This window comes from Cyclopterus lumpus, chromosome 13 (genome assembly GCF_009769545.1).
Source record: "Cyclopterus lumpus isolate fCycLum1 chromosome 13, fCycLum1.pri, whole genome shotgun sequence".
Classification (NCBI taxonomy): Eukaryota; Metazoa; Chordata; class Actinopteri; order Perciformes; family Cyclopteridae; genus Cyclopterus; species Cyclopterus lumpus.
The window spans coordinates 5,405,015-5,419,770 of NC_046978.1; the positions used below are offsets into that span (position 1 = coordinate 5,405,015).

The window sequence follows — 14,756 nt, forward strand, 5'->3', positions numbered from 1 at the left end:
TGTTTTGAAAGACTGACAAAAGCAAAAACATACTCTGAAAACTCTTATTTCCAGTTTATTGCATCCATGACCTGGAAAAAAGCAGGGAATTAATATACATTTTCACCAGTATGCCTTTTAAAAATACAAAATCTGGTTATGAATCCAGATTTCTAAATAATAAAGCAGCACCCTCTATGAAAACCTGATAGTTGTGGGAAAAGAAATATGATACTTTGTAAACACTAGATTAATCCTCTCTCCCAGTACGTTTACACTGAAGAAATGGAAAAACTAACTTCCTGAATTTGAATTCCAATTGTATGAACACCCACGCCCAAACAGTGCTGCCCGACGCTCACAAAGGACGCCTTGAAGACTGGAGGTTGTTGTTTTTACCAACCTGCTGCATTCCAGTCGGGATGACACACATGCTCATAAGCACTGTGACTCGATATCTAAACATAACAATGTTTCTTTGTAAACACTCCATCCTGCATAAAAAGATTCAACCCCGCAAAGCACACGTAGTGTGTAGCGAATGGATTTACAGCAACGTCCTCGTGTTTAAAAGGGACATTCTTCTATTTGATTATGTGTCATTGTTGAATCGTAAGACACGTTTACAATTTCCAGTTAAGATCAAGTTTCAGCTGACAAGTGAAACCTCACAAAAACCTAAACAGACCTAAATCAGGTAATTCCAGTTTCATTTCACCCTTTACACCACTGCGTTGCTGTAAAACTCCCTGCAAATCTAAAGCAACACTGGTCAGAGAGAATGAAGTGGCAACGACAAATCAAATCCATGTTCTCAACGTCTAAATGTCTGCATCTGTAAACCCAGTACTTGACTGCTGCTTCCCATTTTAAGACACTTGAATTGTTCAATGGCTTTGTGAGGAACATTAGTGCAACACATTCCACACAAACATGGCCGTCAAGCTGCTTACTGTACAGTTAAATGAGAAAAACAAAGCTTCACTGCGTATCATACAGAAAGTCTAAATTTAGAAAACACTTTTCTGCAAGAAGTTTTAAACTTTGGGATTGTATTATGTAAAGCAGTGAATAAGCTGGAGAACTCTTTGGAAGAAAAATAGCAGGAGTCCACTGCACTGGAATGATCCAACAGCTCGTTCTAAAAATGTTAGGCACAGAAATGTTACAAACAAGGTAAGGAGGTTATGCTAAGGCCCAACAAATTTAAATAAAAATGTATTTACACACCGAGTTAGTTGACACCTGGTCTAACCAGTGTTTTAGTGTTGCTGTATACTCAAACATCAAAAATGGTCCATGACAAAAATCACTACTCCCAATGCTCCTCAAAGGCTGCGTGAAAGGGTTTCACACCTCTCAGGTTCATGGCTGTGAGAGTGCTGTGTGCAACTGTGACCAACAGAGGGAAATGTTGAGGAGGAAGATGAGCAACGTCACGGTGTGTGTCTGCAAGAAAACGTGACTGCCGAGGTCCATGAATTCAGACTACTCTCAACAGTCCATGTGACTAAAGTTCTGCATTCAGGTCCCCCCCTTTCTCTTCCTCCGACTGTTTGCCTCAACTCATCTGTCCCCAAGTTCCACGAGCATGACGTTGGCTTTTGGCATATTCCACTTTGCAATAGAAATCCTGTGCTTGAATTTGTTCTCTTCTGACACAGGCAACATGGGATAAATACACTTGGATACTTGGTCAGTCTCAGTTTGTGTAATCTCCTATTTTTTCTTGGATCAATGTTTTATTGGAGTCTTCTGAGTCTCCTTCTCACAATGTCTGTGGGAGCACAGTGCTGAAGATCTCTATGAGGTTGTCCAGGCCCCACAGGTAGCCGTCCTCCCTGTTGCCCTCCGTCCAGGGAGTCCTGTGGTCCAGGGTCTGAGGGGCCGGCAGGGGAACCGTCTTCCCAAAGTCGATCATCCACACTTTGGCCTTCCCCGAGGCGTCGTGCACAAACAGCAGAGAGCTGCCGACGACCTGCGAGGGAGAAACAGGTGAGTTTAACTTTTACATGTGGAAAGAAGTGACTGATATCAGAATGATATCTCTAAATCTTCAACTCACGGGTCCGTTTACAAATCATGACAACTGAGTGTGTGTCAGTGTGTCTCACCTCGTGCGTCCTGAAAAGGTGCGACTGCTCAAGGGCTGAGCGAAGTTCTTCCAACCGCTGCAGGTAGAGTTTCTAAGGAAAAGAGAACAATAAAGAGTTTGTTTGTTAAATACATACACAAACTGACGTGTACAAACAACAGTTTGCTGTTATGGAGGAGTTATGCGGCAAACTCTTTCTTGGCAAGGACCTTTTGCTTGGTAACAAGTGAAAGGTGGTAGTATTCCTTCAAAAAAAAGCTTCCTTGCTGTTTTACGGTTAAAAAACAAGCAGTAACAGCAGCAGAAGTGGTAGCATAGTAACAGCTTGTAACAGCTTGTAACAGCTTGTAACTTACCAGAATCTGAGTGTTGCCAGCAACAAAGTCCTCCAAGGCCTGCATCACATGCTCCCTGTGCTTCGTCTTCTTGAAGTTGGTGTTACAAGTCCCATCAGCTTTCTGGAGGGAAACGAGAAAACAAGATATTTTGTTCACTCAATTCATTGAAAACTTTCAGACTCATTTCAGCTTCAAATCCTGTTTCCTGCTGTGTGTGTGTGTGTGTGTGTGTGTGTGTGTGTGTGTTTGTGTGTTTGTGTGTGAGTGTGTGAGTGAGAGATTCACAGCCACATCTGGTTCAACTGGAAAACAAAACCGCTGCTTTTAATGCGCTCAGTGTCATAAGTCATTTCAGTTCATGCAAATTGCAAAATGTTGGTGCAACCTGACAACAAGCCCTGGATTTATATTTGAAAGAACAAACATTTCCCTTTATGGCTGCACATTCAGCTGAAACTTTAACAGACTGTGTTTTCCATTTGCTCTCCAGTGCGTGTGGTCCATCCAGTGGTCGGAATGATAAATATTTACTCCCATTCATTGGTTTACTTCTTTTAGAAACAATGCGTCTCCTCGCCAGCACTGAGTACTACAGTCAGGCATGCTCACAGTTCTCTGTGTCCAGGATGACCTCTGACCTTAATGCCTTCGATGCGGAAGCCTAGAGTGGCTGTAGAACTGAGGGTCTCCCTCCACTGCATGTATCTGGGTTTGAGGACTCCCTGCTGGGCCCTCTCCTGCTCAGTGGGGGCTGCGGGGTCCACTACCACCATCTTCTCATACATGTCCTTCCGCAACCGTGGACGCTCTCTGGCTTTATTTAGCTCCTCCTCCAAGTACGTCCTGAAACATAAAGGCTTAATATTTAATTGTTTCTTTTTTATGCATTTTAAAAATTTAGTGTATTGCCATTTTCTAATTGTTTTAGTCTGAGCTCTCATTTTAAACCTGTGAAGCACTTTGTTGACTACGAAAAAAGCCATTATTATATAGTCAATGTGAAAGAGAGGCAGATAACCGGTGGGGTTAAACGGTGTTCAGCGGTTCATCTATTGGAAAAGCCCACTGCATCTTCCAAAAGCACAAGATAAAATTGTGGTCCTGGGACGGGGATGTCGTATGTGTACAGATTGTAATGGCCTCTGAGGCGAATTTGGAATTTGTGATATTGGGCTATACAAAATAAACTGAATTGAAAATGGTTTCTGCTATTAATGTGATCACAAATACGCTTCTACCATCCTGTGCAGAGTCTTACCTGCTGCCCATTTTACAGTCCATGATGGAGGGCGAGTCAAAGTCAGCCAGCAGGTCATCCATCAGGTTATAATCCTGCTCCTCTCTCTGTACTATCCCATAATAACCAGGCACATAGGGGCGCAGTGTGTCCTTCATCAGCTTCTGTAGGCACTGCTCCTCACACTCACAGTACCGCTTCAACAAGCGTCCGTACTCCCCCGCCTGGAAGTTACCTTGGAGAAGGAGACGGACCGAATTAAACACTTCACATAAAACCATGCATGTGTGATGGTGTTAAGCAGCAGTTATGCAAACTGTATTACCTGCGTGGCCAGCTAGTTGCACCCATGGGTAACGCTTCTTGAAGGACACGACGAAGGGGGACCGGTGAACCATGGTCTTCAATTTCTGCCAGGACTTATTCTGGAAAAAGAAAAACAACGAGGAACGTCATTGTCTTGTCACAAACAGTGGTGGGTCGTGCCAAATCTGATTAATCTGTGCCAGGGCTTCGTTTCTAGTCACAATTAAGCAGTGAGCTAAATACAGGCAAGCAGATGATTATTCATTACAGCAAAACACACCCTATGGTGCGCATGCACACACACACACACACACACACACACACACACACACACACACACTGGACCGATCCTCCCCTTTGGCTTAGGCCAGGTGCACAACAGACATGAAAAAGTCCATTCATAAAACATTTACTAAACCTACACCTGTAGTGTAAAACAGAGCCTTACTGTCTGTGTGTGCGTGCGTGTGCGTGTGTGTGGCGAGGTTATCTGTGTTGGGAAACACCAGAGCAAGGACAGTGTGCAAGGGCTTTGACGTAAGCAATCTGAGAGGAACATGACATCGATTGATTAGAACGTGTGTGTGGGAAATCACAACAAACCGACAGCCAGTTTAGAAAGGGAATGCGCGTGTGTGTGTGTTACGTGTGTGTGTTACGTGTGTGTGTTACGTGTGTCGTGCCTGGCATTACTGAATATAATTTATCTTGGCTCTTTCTCAATTCACAGTCTTTCCAACCATTCCTACAAGGATTTTTGTGCGTACTAAATGCAAATGTATGTTTAACACAGAAACACAGGAGTGTGACGGAGGCAAAAAAAGGTTCATGCGAGTAATAAAATCCAAGGACAAGAGGCTATAATAATAAAACTAATCTTTTTATAACTAAATAACATCTGTGAATGAGTGTGCGGCTCCCTGTTGGGCCCATCTCTGCCATGTTTACATGTCGGCCTATCTCTGCTCTCCTTACATGCATTCCTTCCACAGCTGCTCTGTTGAAACTCTGTCACAATAAAACCGTCTTAATGCAACGGAAGCTGCAGGGTCTGTGTTTAGAAGAAGAAGAAGAATGAATTTAAGATGGCAGTTTTGCAATTTCTTACTGTGAGTCACAGTCCTACAAGTTACATATTTATTACTAAGTAAATATATATATATATATATATATATATATATATATATATATATATATATATATATATATATATTGTGGGCTTTAACCATTTTAGCCATTGGTTCTCTTGTTTCCTTATGATGGGAAACTATGTCCAACATGTGTGTGTTTGGTCAGACAGCTGGTCAGTGTGAAGCACCAATGAGTGAGTACAAGACACCTGTGTTCCCAGACCGTCCATCCCATCAACAGATTAACCCCGACATAACCTCTGACTCTGTCAGGGCAAAGCAGAGTGCTAAAAAGTGTGAACGCCAACTGCATTTCACTACATTTGCAACACAAGATAATGTCCTGTCAAAACGCGTGAGCTTTTCCAGAACCTTTCGTCTTTTTCGTCTGTATTCATAAAGAGCAGTAAAATATCCTGCCCTACCTTACGCCACATTCAGACACTCCTCCAGGTCGGTGCACAGTAAAACTGGCTCCAAAGTGCTGCTTTAAGGGATGATTATGAAGCCCTTGTGTAAGGCTGATAACACAGGAGCCTACGAGACTGAGGACTCAGCTAATTCGGGTGTTGTCTAGTTCAATAGTTATTTTACTGTCACAGGATCATACTTGATATTTAGGTTTAAGCTGTATTTTTTTTGTATTTAATCACTGTGTAATTAAATTGTAGGTGTTTTTTTGGTGGGTATTTGATAAGCAAATATCATGCAATATAGTGCATTGAAATAAATCAATCACATGCCATTACAATATGAATGCGTTGTCTCTCAGACTGCCAAAGATTGTCATTTCCTGACAACCAAAAGATCTGTCTTGAGAAACCGCCAACACGGTAGTACAATTTGCTGAAATTACATCCGTTAGTGGGCAAAGCACACACTATGTTTACCCAGCAGTCCCGGGTTTCTTTTCACTTTGCTATTACAGTATTAGTTTCTTCAGTCCTCATCAGGGGAGGTTGACACCCAAATCTCCAGCCACTCTTCTTTCACTTCTCTGATGCCATCAGGGGCTCTCTGTCTAATTGCTTCAAGCTGACAGTTTGCCTCAGTGGGATCAAATGTATCAGACTAACATGACCAGTCACAACCAGAGCTAATGCTGCTAATGGAGACGTTTAATGCAGATAATCCCATGAAATGATATGTGGACGCCTGGACTGTTGTTCCAAATCTGGAACTGTTCTGCCGTCTCTTCATCCCACACAGCCAAGCTTTTTAAAACACTGAGGTCACATTTCAACCTTCACCATCTCCGCCTTCTCTTTTATATAACTCACGGATCTAAAACGCAGAGCTTGTGTCATTGCTCTGTGTTGTATACGCTTCTTCTTCATTCTCCAACGATGCGATGCTACTTTAAAGCAAATGGAAGTCACATTCCTATACGTCTCTACCACTTAATCTCAATCAAACTTAATTTATTTAACTTTTATTTTTGCCCCAAAGGCATTCACTAGTATTTTCCTTAATCCCATCCCCTCTGATGTTGTCTGGGAATGATGTCTCTGGTGTTCGAAAGGAAGCAACACTCACGTTTCCGGTTTACATGACGACAATGGTTATACTGGGAGAAGTCACACAGACCACAATAATGTGTCTTTACAGTCACACACACACACACACACACACACACACACACACACATTACAGCTGAACATGAATACAGAGGAAACTTTGTCTTCTTAATTAGATAATAATTACAAATATTTTTGCTCAAAGTTTCATGTTTGGTTGGATAATCGTAAAGTAGCATTTTATGTTAAGCCTGTAACATCAACATAAACTCCACTTCTTTACTGGGAGATTATTTTGTGCTCAGAGTCTTCTGAAAATCATCCAATGCACATTTCTTTGATCATCTGGCTGTTCTATTAAAGATATTGAAACATATTAAGGTAGAAGCCAGTTTACAGAGATAATCACTTCAACAGGACTAACTGCATATGCGTGTGTGTGTGCCAATCAACCATAACGTACTGTAACAGCAACAATCAGCAGGGATAATTATAATGATATATATAGCACCTTTAAAAACATAAAGCATTACATAGTTTACAAAGCGCTTTGACAAACAAAGCAGATATCAATCACACTCCAAACCGGATATAATCTACCCTCATCATTGCGTGAGCAAATAAACTCGTCAGTCTGCATTGCTGCCCTGGACAGAAATGTGCCATTTCTGGACTCGATGTTTCCATTTCTTACCTGGCAGACAGAGCAGTAGTGGAGGAGGAGGGAGGCGCAGACAGAAGCACACACCGCAACGGAGACCAATCGGGAACGTGGCCAACACAGAGTGCTCCGCACCATCAGCCCAGGGTCTCCAAAGGCCACCACTACCAGGGCTGGGTGTCTCCCCGTCGGCCTGAGATCCTTCTCAAATCACCTAAAACCGTCTATCTACAGGTCCACCGTTAGCTCAGAGCTAATGCTCCCTCTTATTCCAGGGATTCAGCTTCAGTCCGTAAACCCTTGCTGTACACTGTGTTGCCTGGTAAATAATCCTCCTCTGTTAAAAGCTCACGCTCATTTCTCACGCTGACCCCCTGCTCGTTCTCTACACCCTCTTTTTGTCATCCCAATTCACAATTCCTCCCGTTACAACATCGAGTCAATCCTCCCTTCCTCTCGAAATACATTGTCAATATATCTTCTTTACTGATCAAGCACATCCACATAACTAAATCTGTCACGTGGCTCTTTTTTCTCGGCCATCTGCCTGCTTGAACTGGTCCCTTTTGCTTCTACTCCCTGCACTAAATCATTCACTCTCTCCCCCTGAAGGTATGACCTCCACAGTCAGCGATCTTCTCTTTCCCTTCAGTCCCACCGTTGTTCTCTCGTCGCTCCCTCATCTCCTAATCCCCACAGGGTCTATCCTGAGCCCCAAGCCAATCTCCTGTAGGCTCACGGGGGTAGGGACAACATGCCTTCCCATGCTCGCCTTTTGTCTGTATGACAAATTCCTCAGCACTGAGTGTGTGTGTGTGTGTGTGTGTGCGCATGTAGAACCTGTCAGACGACTATCATCAGCTACACGAGTGTCTACATGTGCATAGACTGCGGGTGTTTTTTCGGGTACCGTCAGAGCTTTACTCCACTACTTTAAAACCACATCCCTTTCCCTTGACTCAAGTCTTTATCTGTGGTGGGCGCCTGAAGGAACAGAAGATGGCAGGGCTTGAGATTCAATGTTGTGTATTTATTGTACATATTTTCTCTGAGTCTGTAATTGTCCTCTCTATCTAATGGGGCATGCACTGTTCTATTGTATGTCTGTTAGTGATGAGTCAGTCTCACTCATTAGCAATTTGGATAATGGAGTATTTGTTGTATTATTTATCATGGAAATATACTCAATATTTGCTGGTTCAATCCTTTAGTATAACCATTCATACTAAAGAAAAGAAAATCTCATATCCATTATAAGGAAAACTAAAATCACCAATATTTATTGGATACAGAGAAATATAATATCATCAGTGATGGACTAAAGGTGAACACATATTAGTAAAGTTCAAATGTGAAAGTACTTCCACTACAAATCAGAGGGAAATAATGTACTTTCTACTCCACTACATTATTGTATATCCAAAAGCACATCAAATGCTTAAATTCAGCTCCATCTCCACCAACTACTAAATTGCCACTTACACATTAACTCATAATAATCCTTTGATGTCAGTATAACGCTCACGGAATTAAAGGATATGGATACTTCCTCCACCACTGCATGTGGTGTTAATATATATATTGTCATGCAGCAGAGTTATAGTAGTTTATAAAGAAATGTGGATCCATACCACCAGCATGGAGTGCGTTTCTTTCCTTTTTTCTTTGCGGCATGGATTATGTGTATAAGGGGTGTGGGAGTGATGTGTGGGATTTTGTATAATGGGTGCCACGGAAAACAAGTCTGCAATTGTGGCTCATGTAAATAATCTTGCATAAATAAGAAGAATCATCAGCACATGTCGGCCACGGGATCCAAGTTTCACTGTCTCTGTTTTGTCCGCTTACGCTCATTTTCCTGTTGTTCTGTTCCACTGCATGTCTCATAGGGTTTCAGGGGGAAAATATTAAGAAGAAAAAAAAGAGTCTTATAATAAATCATAAAATAATATGTTCTTCGTTGACTGAGCAGACATTTGTAGGAATTAACATCTGATATCATTCAAATGTCAGGGACAGAGTCGATACTGTGTATGTGAGAAAGAGAACAAGACAAGGAGAGAGAGAGAGAAAAAAGTACCATATATGGCAACTCTGTCACCTAGCAACCGGCTCTGGCTTCAGCCCAATTTTCCATGACACACACTGAACTCTGAATGCAGCACGGCATCGCTGTACGTGTGTGTCCGACGCTCTGAGAAAGCATGTTTGAGCAAGTATCTGCTCACTTCACAGAGTGAGCGAAATGTAACTGGTTTGTCTGGGCTGCTGCTTTTTAAAGCAGCAGCCCAGTAACACCAATAACAACAGACACACGCCCTCGTCCTCTTGATTACTACATGACGGATAAAATACATTTTAGTCGACTGCGAGAGGACAAAATGTGCACGTAGTCATGTTTGTTACAACAGCTCAAGTTCAATTCTTTCAGTGTGACAGCCAGGAAATCCCCCTGTAAAGACGGATCCAGGCGAGACGTTAACGCCACTATAATGGGAGTTTTATTATTCTTTTTTTCATCCATTATATTCAAAGCTTAGACGTTAAACAACTTCGTACCCTATACCACAAAATAACTCGGGGGAAATGCATTATTGTTTGAATATGGAAAAGTCATAAGCTGTAGAAAATAATACACTGATCCCATTCCCAATGAGGGGAGAAGCATCACAAGCTGTACAGATCTGAAACTATTAGTCAATTAATCAATTGACCTTAAATATTCAGAAAATATTTTGATATTTGATTAATTGTTTCAATCACCTTTTCACTATATTTTTGACCAAATATACCCTGATATTGATACTGTGACTGTCACAAAATATTTCCACAATTAGGTTTATGATAAATCAGCAATGTGGATATAATGGCTTTGTGGGTAAAGGGGAAATAACAGCGAGAACTGTCTGGTTAGTTCAGAAAATGGCATCACTTTACTGTAATGTAGCTTTTAAAACTGGGAAAAGACCACATTTATGCCATATTACGATATCCAAAATCAAAAACAATATATAGCCTCACAATATTGATATAATATCGACATATTGCCAAGCCCCAACTCCAAACACTCTGGATTCAGCGTCTTTAATGTGAAGATTTGTGACATCTTAAACTAAATCTCTTGTGTTTTAAAACAGCGGGACGGACAAAACATATTGAAGACGTTAACTTGGTCTCCAAATAATTATCATGTAAAAAACCCAGACTTTATATTTACCATCTGGACCTTCAGGATCTACAATAGGATTTAATTTAAGTTTGCGTAGACCTGAGTACACTCACTTATCAATATTCGATTAGAGGCCTATTTCCACTGTCAGATAAAGCATCAAGTATGTAAGATACCAGCTAATGACAGTATACATACATGAAAGCGGGGACACTAGCAGCCAAACAACTATCATGAAATCAGACTTGGATCATAGCCTCTATTTAGTCTTGTATTTATCTTTCTCAGAAAAAAAATGAAATGCCAGACGAGGGTGGAGCGTCTACTATGGAAAAATAACTGGGGCTAAATTATTGAAAAACATACGAGTACAACTTCGTCCAGGTTTCTACACTTTGTTGAGGGCAATGTGAACGGCATGCTGCCAGATGAACATCTTTCAAAGTGCATACTTGGTGAAGATGCACGCCTTAATGGAGATACCGGAGGACTGCAGTGGAGACATCCTGTGTTCGAGACGACTCATTCCAAGCATTTGGAGTCAACAGTGCATCGGGGCCTCAGGGGGGGAAACAGCTCAACTTCCTACTTGGAAGTTTTAAACTGCATTTTACGTCTGGAGGAGAGGAAACCCCTCAACCTCGGGCAGTAAACTAACTTCTAGATTGCTGTGGTAGCACATTTGTATATAAATGGGCGAGAGCAAAAGCCTGATGATCATGAACCATGGGAGTAAAGGGACAGAGGTGGGGGTTTGAGATAAGAGGCAGTTTCCTCTTCTCTGGTGTAAATGTGTTATCGTCTTGTTTCATTATCAGTGTGTGTCCAACTATTAGGAATTTGAACCGCACATTAGACACATTATTTTGTGTGTGTGTGTGTGTGTGTGTGTGTGTGGATTCATGTTATCCTTTCTATTCCATTGTTTGTCTCAAACCAGTTTTTAGCCGTGTAGTAATTTAACACCTGGCTGATTTGTTGAGGGATGAGACGTTTGGGGTGGCAGAGTATATGGTCGATTGCGCAATACTTGCACTTTTGGTAGACGCAGCAGTGTTAGACCTTTTCATGACTTATTTAGTGTAATGCAACTGGACATGTGTTTGTGAGTATTGAACTGCACTGACAGTTTCAACAAAGCGTGTGTGTGGTGGAAAGCACAGGACATGCACTCACCCCCGTCCCATCGTCGGGGCTACACATGGACCGGGCCGGAGACAGACTGGACTCGATGTCGCTCCCTGTGAAGTCGTCCTCGGACTCCTCGAAGGACGAGGCGGAGGACAGGCCGATGGAGGAGGAGTTGGACAGCTTCCTCGGTGACCGCATCAGCGCAGGGGACCCTCCGCAGCCGCTGTCCGAGCAGGGGGACTCGTCGTCCGGGTGAGGGTCTAGACACGAGCCGGTGCTGAGCTCCGATCGCAAGGCCGGTGTTCCCTGAGAACGGATCGGACTGGGGTCTCTAGTAATGATGAGTTTCGGTATGGGTCCTTGGAAACCGTGGCCCTCTGGAGGACCACGAGGGGGCTGATCGGGGTCCGTTCGGCTCTCACTTTCAACCGGACACCACTTGCTTGGGTCCCCGGCCGCTTTGGGCCGACACGACACGTTACTGCAGCCACGTTTGGTCATGTTACCCTCAGTGGGATCGTCCGTTTTTGTCAGTCCGCGATCCAAAGGTTGATCCGGGGACAAGTCGGAGAAAGTCCGCTCGGCGTCCGAAGGGAGCAGCGTGGCCGGACTCAGAGCCTCCCGAGCCCCAGACACAACACGACCCCGCTCGCTCCCCCCCCGTGGCTGGTCTTCCATGGCCCTCGTCGGGGGACCCGATGCATTGTCTTCTCGCTGGGATTGTGGCTCCTCGCAGCCCGCTCCGCCGGCTTCATCGGACGAGCCAGCCGCTGCCTCTTGGTTCACGACGTGTTGGACAGCTTCCACATTATCCTCGAGGCCGGATGGCGACTCAAAACCACCCGGGGACGCTCGGTGTTCCTCAGCCGGCGACACAACCTCGTCCCTCGGCAACTTTCCTACTCTGTGATCGCGGCGCGCTGCTGGATCTCCGGCTTCGTTTCCGCAACCTAAAGCCGTTTCTGTTGGGCTGGAGTCTCGCTTTCTCCTTCCCAGACACGACAGCACTTTATTTTTCATCGGATTCCTGTTTGACTGGTCAACCAGACGCTTCTCTCCGCTCCTAAATCCGCAGACACGGAGCCGCTGGGCTGTATCGCCTGTTTTCCACTTCGCTCGACTCGGAATGTCGGCGGTGTGCGAAAGAGCCGAGCGCGTTTGGCCCATCCTGCATGCCGTAGTAGTAACAGTGAACACAGACACACCCTCAGTAGCTGAATTAAAAAAGAAGTTGAAATCACTTGAACAGTAAGCCTACCCTATTTATATGACGCCATTACTAATACAATCCATTTATTAAACCCGGGGGAACTTACATTGCTCCTTCCCTTTTTCCCACGTCGGAATTGTTCCAATCTGTGAGAACAAACAGATGATGAATAATTTGGCACACACATGCATAAGCAATAGCCTACTACACTAACACACTCACTTGGCTTTAAATGCTTTATCAGGCTGATAATGTAATCATTAACACATGCAAGCACTTGCATAAGAGACCCAGTAAACACTGGCTGTCATTAATCACCCTTTCTGGATTAACAATGTCAAATAATCTGTGATTTATCAGTTCTGAAAGTCAGATATTATTTCCTGGTGCCGAATAAATATCTGACATGGGGGGGGGGGGGGGGGTCAAACCAACTGCACCAATACCGAGAGTATATTCCCAGGAAAATATGACAAGAAGAGTGATTTAAAAATGACAATAAAGCAGTCAAGTGCAAAGAAATAAGGTTTCAGGGAGTTTCAGACCCCAGACTTTCACTAGTAAGAGTCATACTGCCCTCCTGTGTCTGGAAACTATGCTCTTGCTCAGGTAAGCTTGTTGTATCACTTCAGCATTTTCCTATGGATCTCAATGGGTATCTGTTAAAACATAACTTTAACCCTTAATCAGTTATTAAACTTATTGATGTAAACAAAAAGTTGAATCGACTTATCAATTGGGCACTAATTACATTAAACTTCTATGTTTGCTCCTAATTGATAGTAAATTATAGTTGGTAAAATAGAAAACTTCATGAATGATGCAATCCTCTATGAATTCCACCCTATAGCTATTCACAAACTTCAGTTTTCACATTAATATTCAACACAAAATTGTAGGCTTTGCCTATTAAAAGACACATTTCATAATTTCACAAGTGACACAGTGCGGCATCCTGGAAAAAATGAAATCATTTTACATGAGGCGCAGTGAGCTGGTGAGTATTATTCACTGTCCTTTACTTTGACAGCACTACAGTCACCCTGTGAGGAAGGAATGATCACACAAAGGAAACAAGACAGGAAGGACAACAATGGAAAGAACAACTCATAGCGTACCACACACACACACACACACACATTTGTTCGAGTGCATTCTTGTGTAATCATAAATAATCATACATAATGACTCACACCGCGAGGAATAACTAAAAGTCCTGTGCCATGCTGACGTGTGTGCGTGTGTGTGTGTGTGTGTGTGTGTGTGTGTGTGTGTGTGTGTGTGTGAGTGTGTGTGTGTGTGTGTGTGTGTGTGTGTGGACTACAGTCGACCTCCAAGAACTGACTATGTCCCAGGAGTTTGTTGTGTGTCGGCCCCAGCCAGCAAGTGCAGCTATTGCTGGCATGGAGAACAACAACACAGAACACACACACCTATGTGGCCATGGTAAAACACTTTTGCTCTAAAATAAAATGCCTATTAAGCCAATCCATCTAATCTAAAATAAATATGTATATATTTTAGTTGTATGGACTAATCACTAAGAGATATGTTATAAGAATACAAGACATGTTGTTCACGTTTGTTCTTCTTAAATGTTTATATTTAGTGATTAAGAAAACACGCAACATAATAGCTTCATGACTTCCAAAAGCAGATTTTAAATTGGCAGAAGAAAGCTAAAATCACATTACACAAGGAAACAGCCGAAACTTACCAGACTGATCCCGAATTCCTCCTCTGATGTGTGTGAAGCAGCTGTTAAAGGATGACAGAGATGTGCAGGTTTATAACGTTACAGGAGGATTTGAAGGGGATGTGTCTGCGCCTTGTTTGCTCAGCTAGCAGTGTGTGCGTGTGCGTGTGTGTGTGTCAGTGTAATGTAGTATCAGCATGTGGTTGAAGTAAAAGAGGAAACGCTTGTCAAAACAAGGGCAGCTCTAGATGACGTTCAAGCTCCGATACTTCAACTAACACCTGAAG

At 43.0% G+C, this 14,756-nt stretch overlaps 1 protein-coding gene across 3 annotated transcripts; it reads right to left on the reverse strand.

The window, feature by feature from the left end:
• Positions 1 to 30: 30 nt before the first annotated feature.
• itpkcb (inositol-trisphosphate 3-kinase Cb) lies at positions 31 to 14,664 on the reverse strand. 3 transcript variants are annotated; one of them, XM_034548354.1, is made up of 9 exons: positions 14,491 to 14,664; positions 12,880 to 12,919; positions 11,609 to 12,731; positions 3,975 to 4,074; positions 3,671 to 3,884; positions 3,051 to 3,255; positions 2,431 to 2,532; positions 2,094 to 2,165; positions 31 to 1,957 (listed from the first exon to the last, which is right to left on the reverse strand). In XM_034548354.1, coding segments are annotated over exons 2-9 (2,028 nt in total). In that variant the 5' UTR covers positions 12,882 to 12,919; positions 14,491 to 14,664; the 3' UTR covers positions 31 to 1,747. The 3 variants fall into 3 exon arrangements, with proteins under 3 accessions (XP_034404245.1, XP_034404246.1, XP_034404247.1); XM_034548355.1 differs by having other exon boundaries at positions 11,609 to 12,777; XM_034548356.1 differs by lacking the exons at positions 12,880 to 12,919; positions 14,491 to 14,664 and having other exon boundaries at positions 11,609 to 12,873.
• Positions 14,665 to 14,756: the final 92 nt, after the last annotated feature.

Coding starts and splice junctions, on each gene's coding strand:
- itpkcb (XM_034548354.1), bottom strand. Junction 3,885..3,974: donor GCAACTAGCTGGCCACGCAG/GTAATACAGTTT, acceptor TCCTTCTCCAAG/GTAACTTCCAGGCGGGGGAG. Junction 1,958..2,093: donor ACCTTTTCAGGACGCACGAG/GTGAGACACACT, acceptor TCTCCCTCGCAG/GTCGTCGGCAGCTCTCTGCT.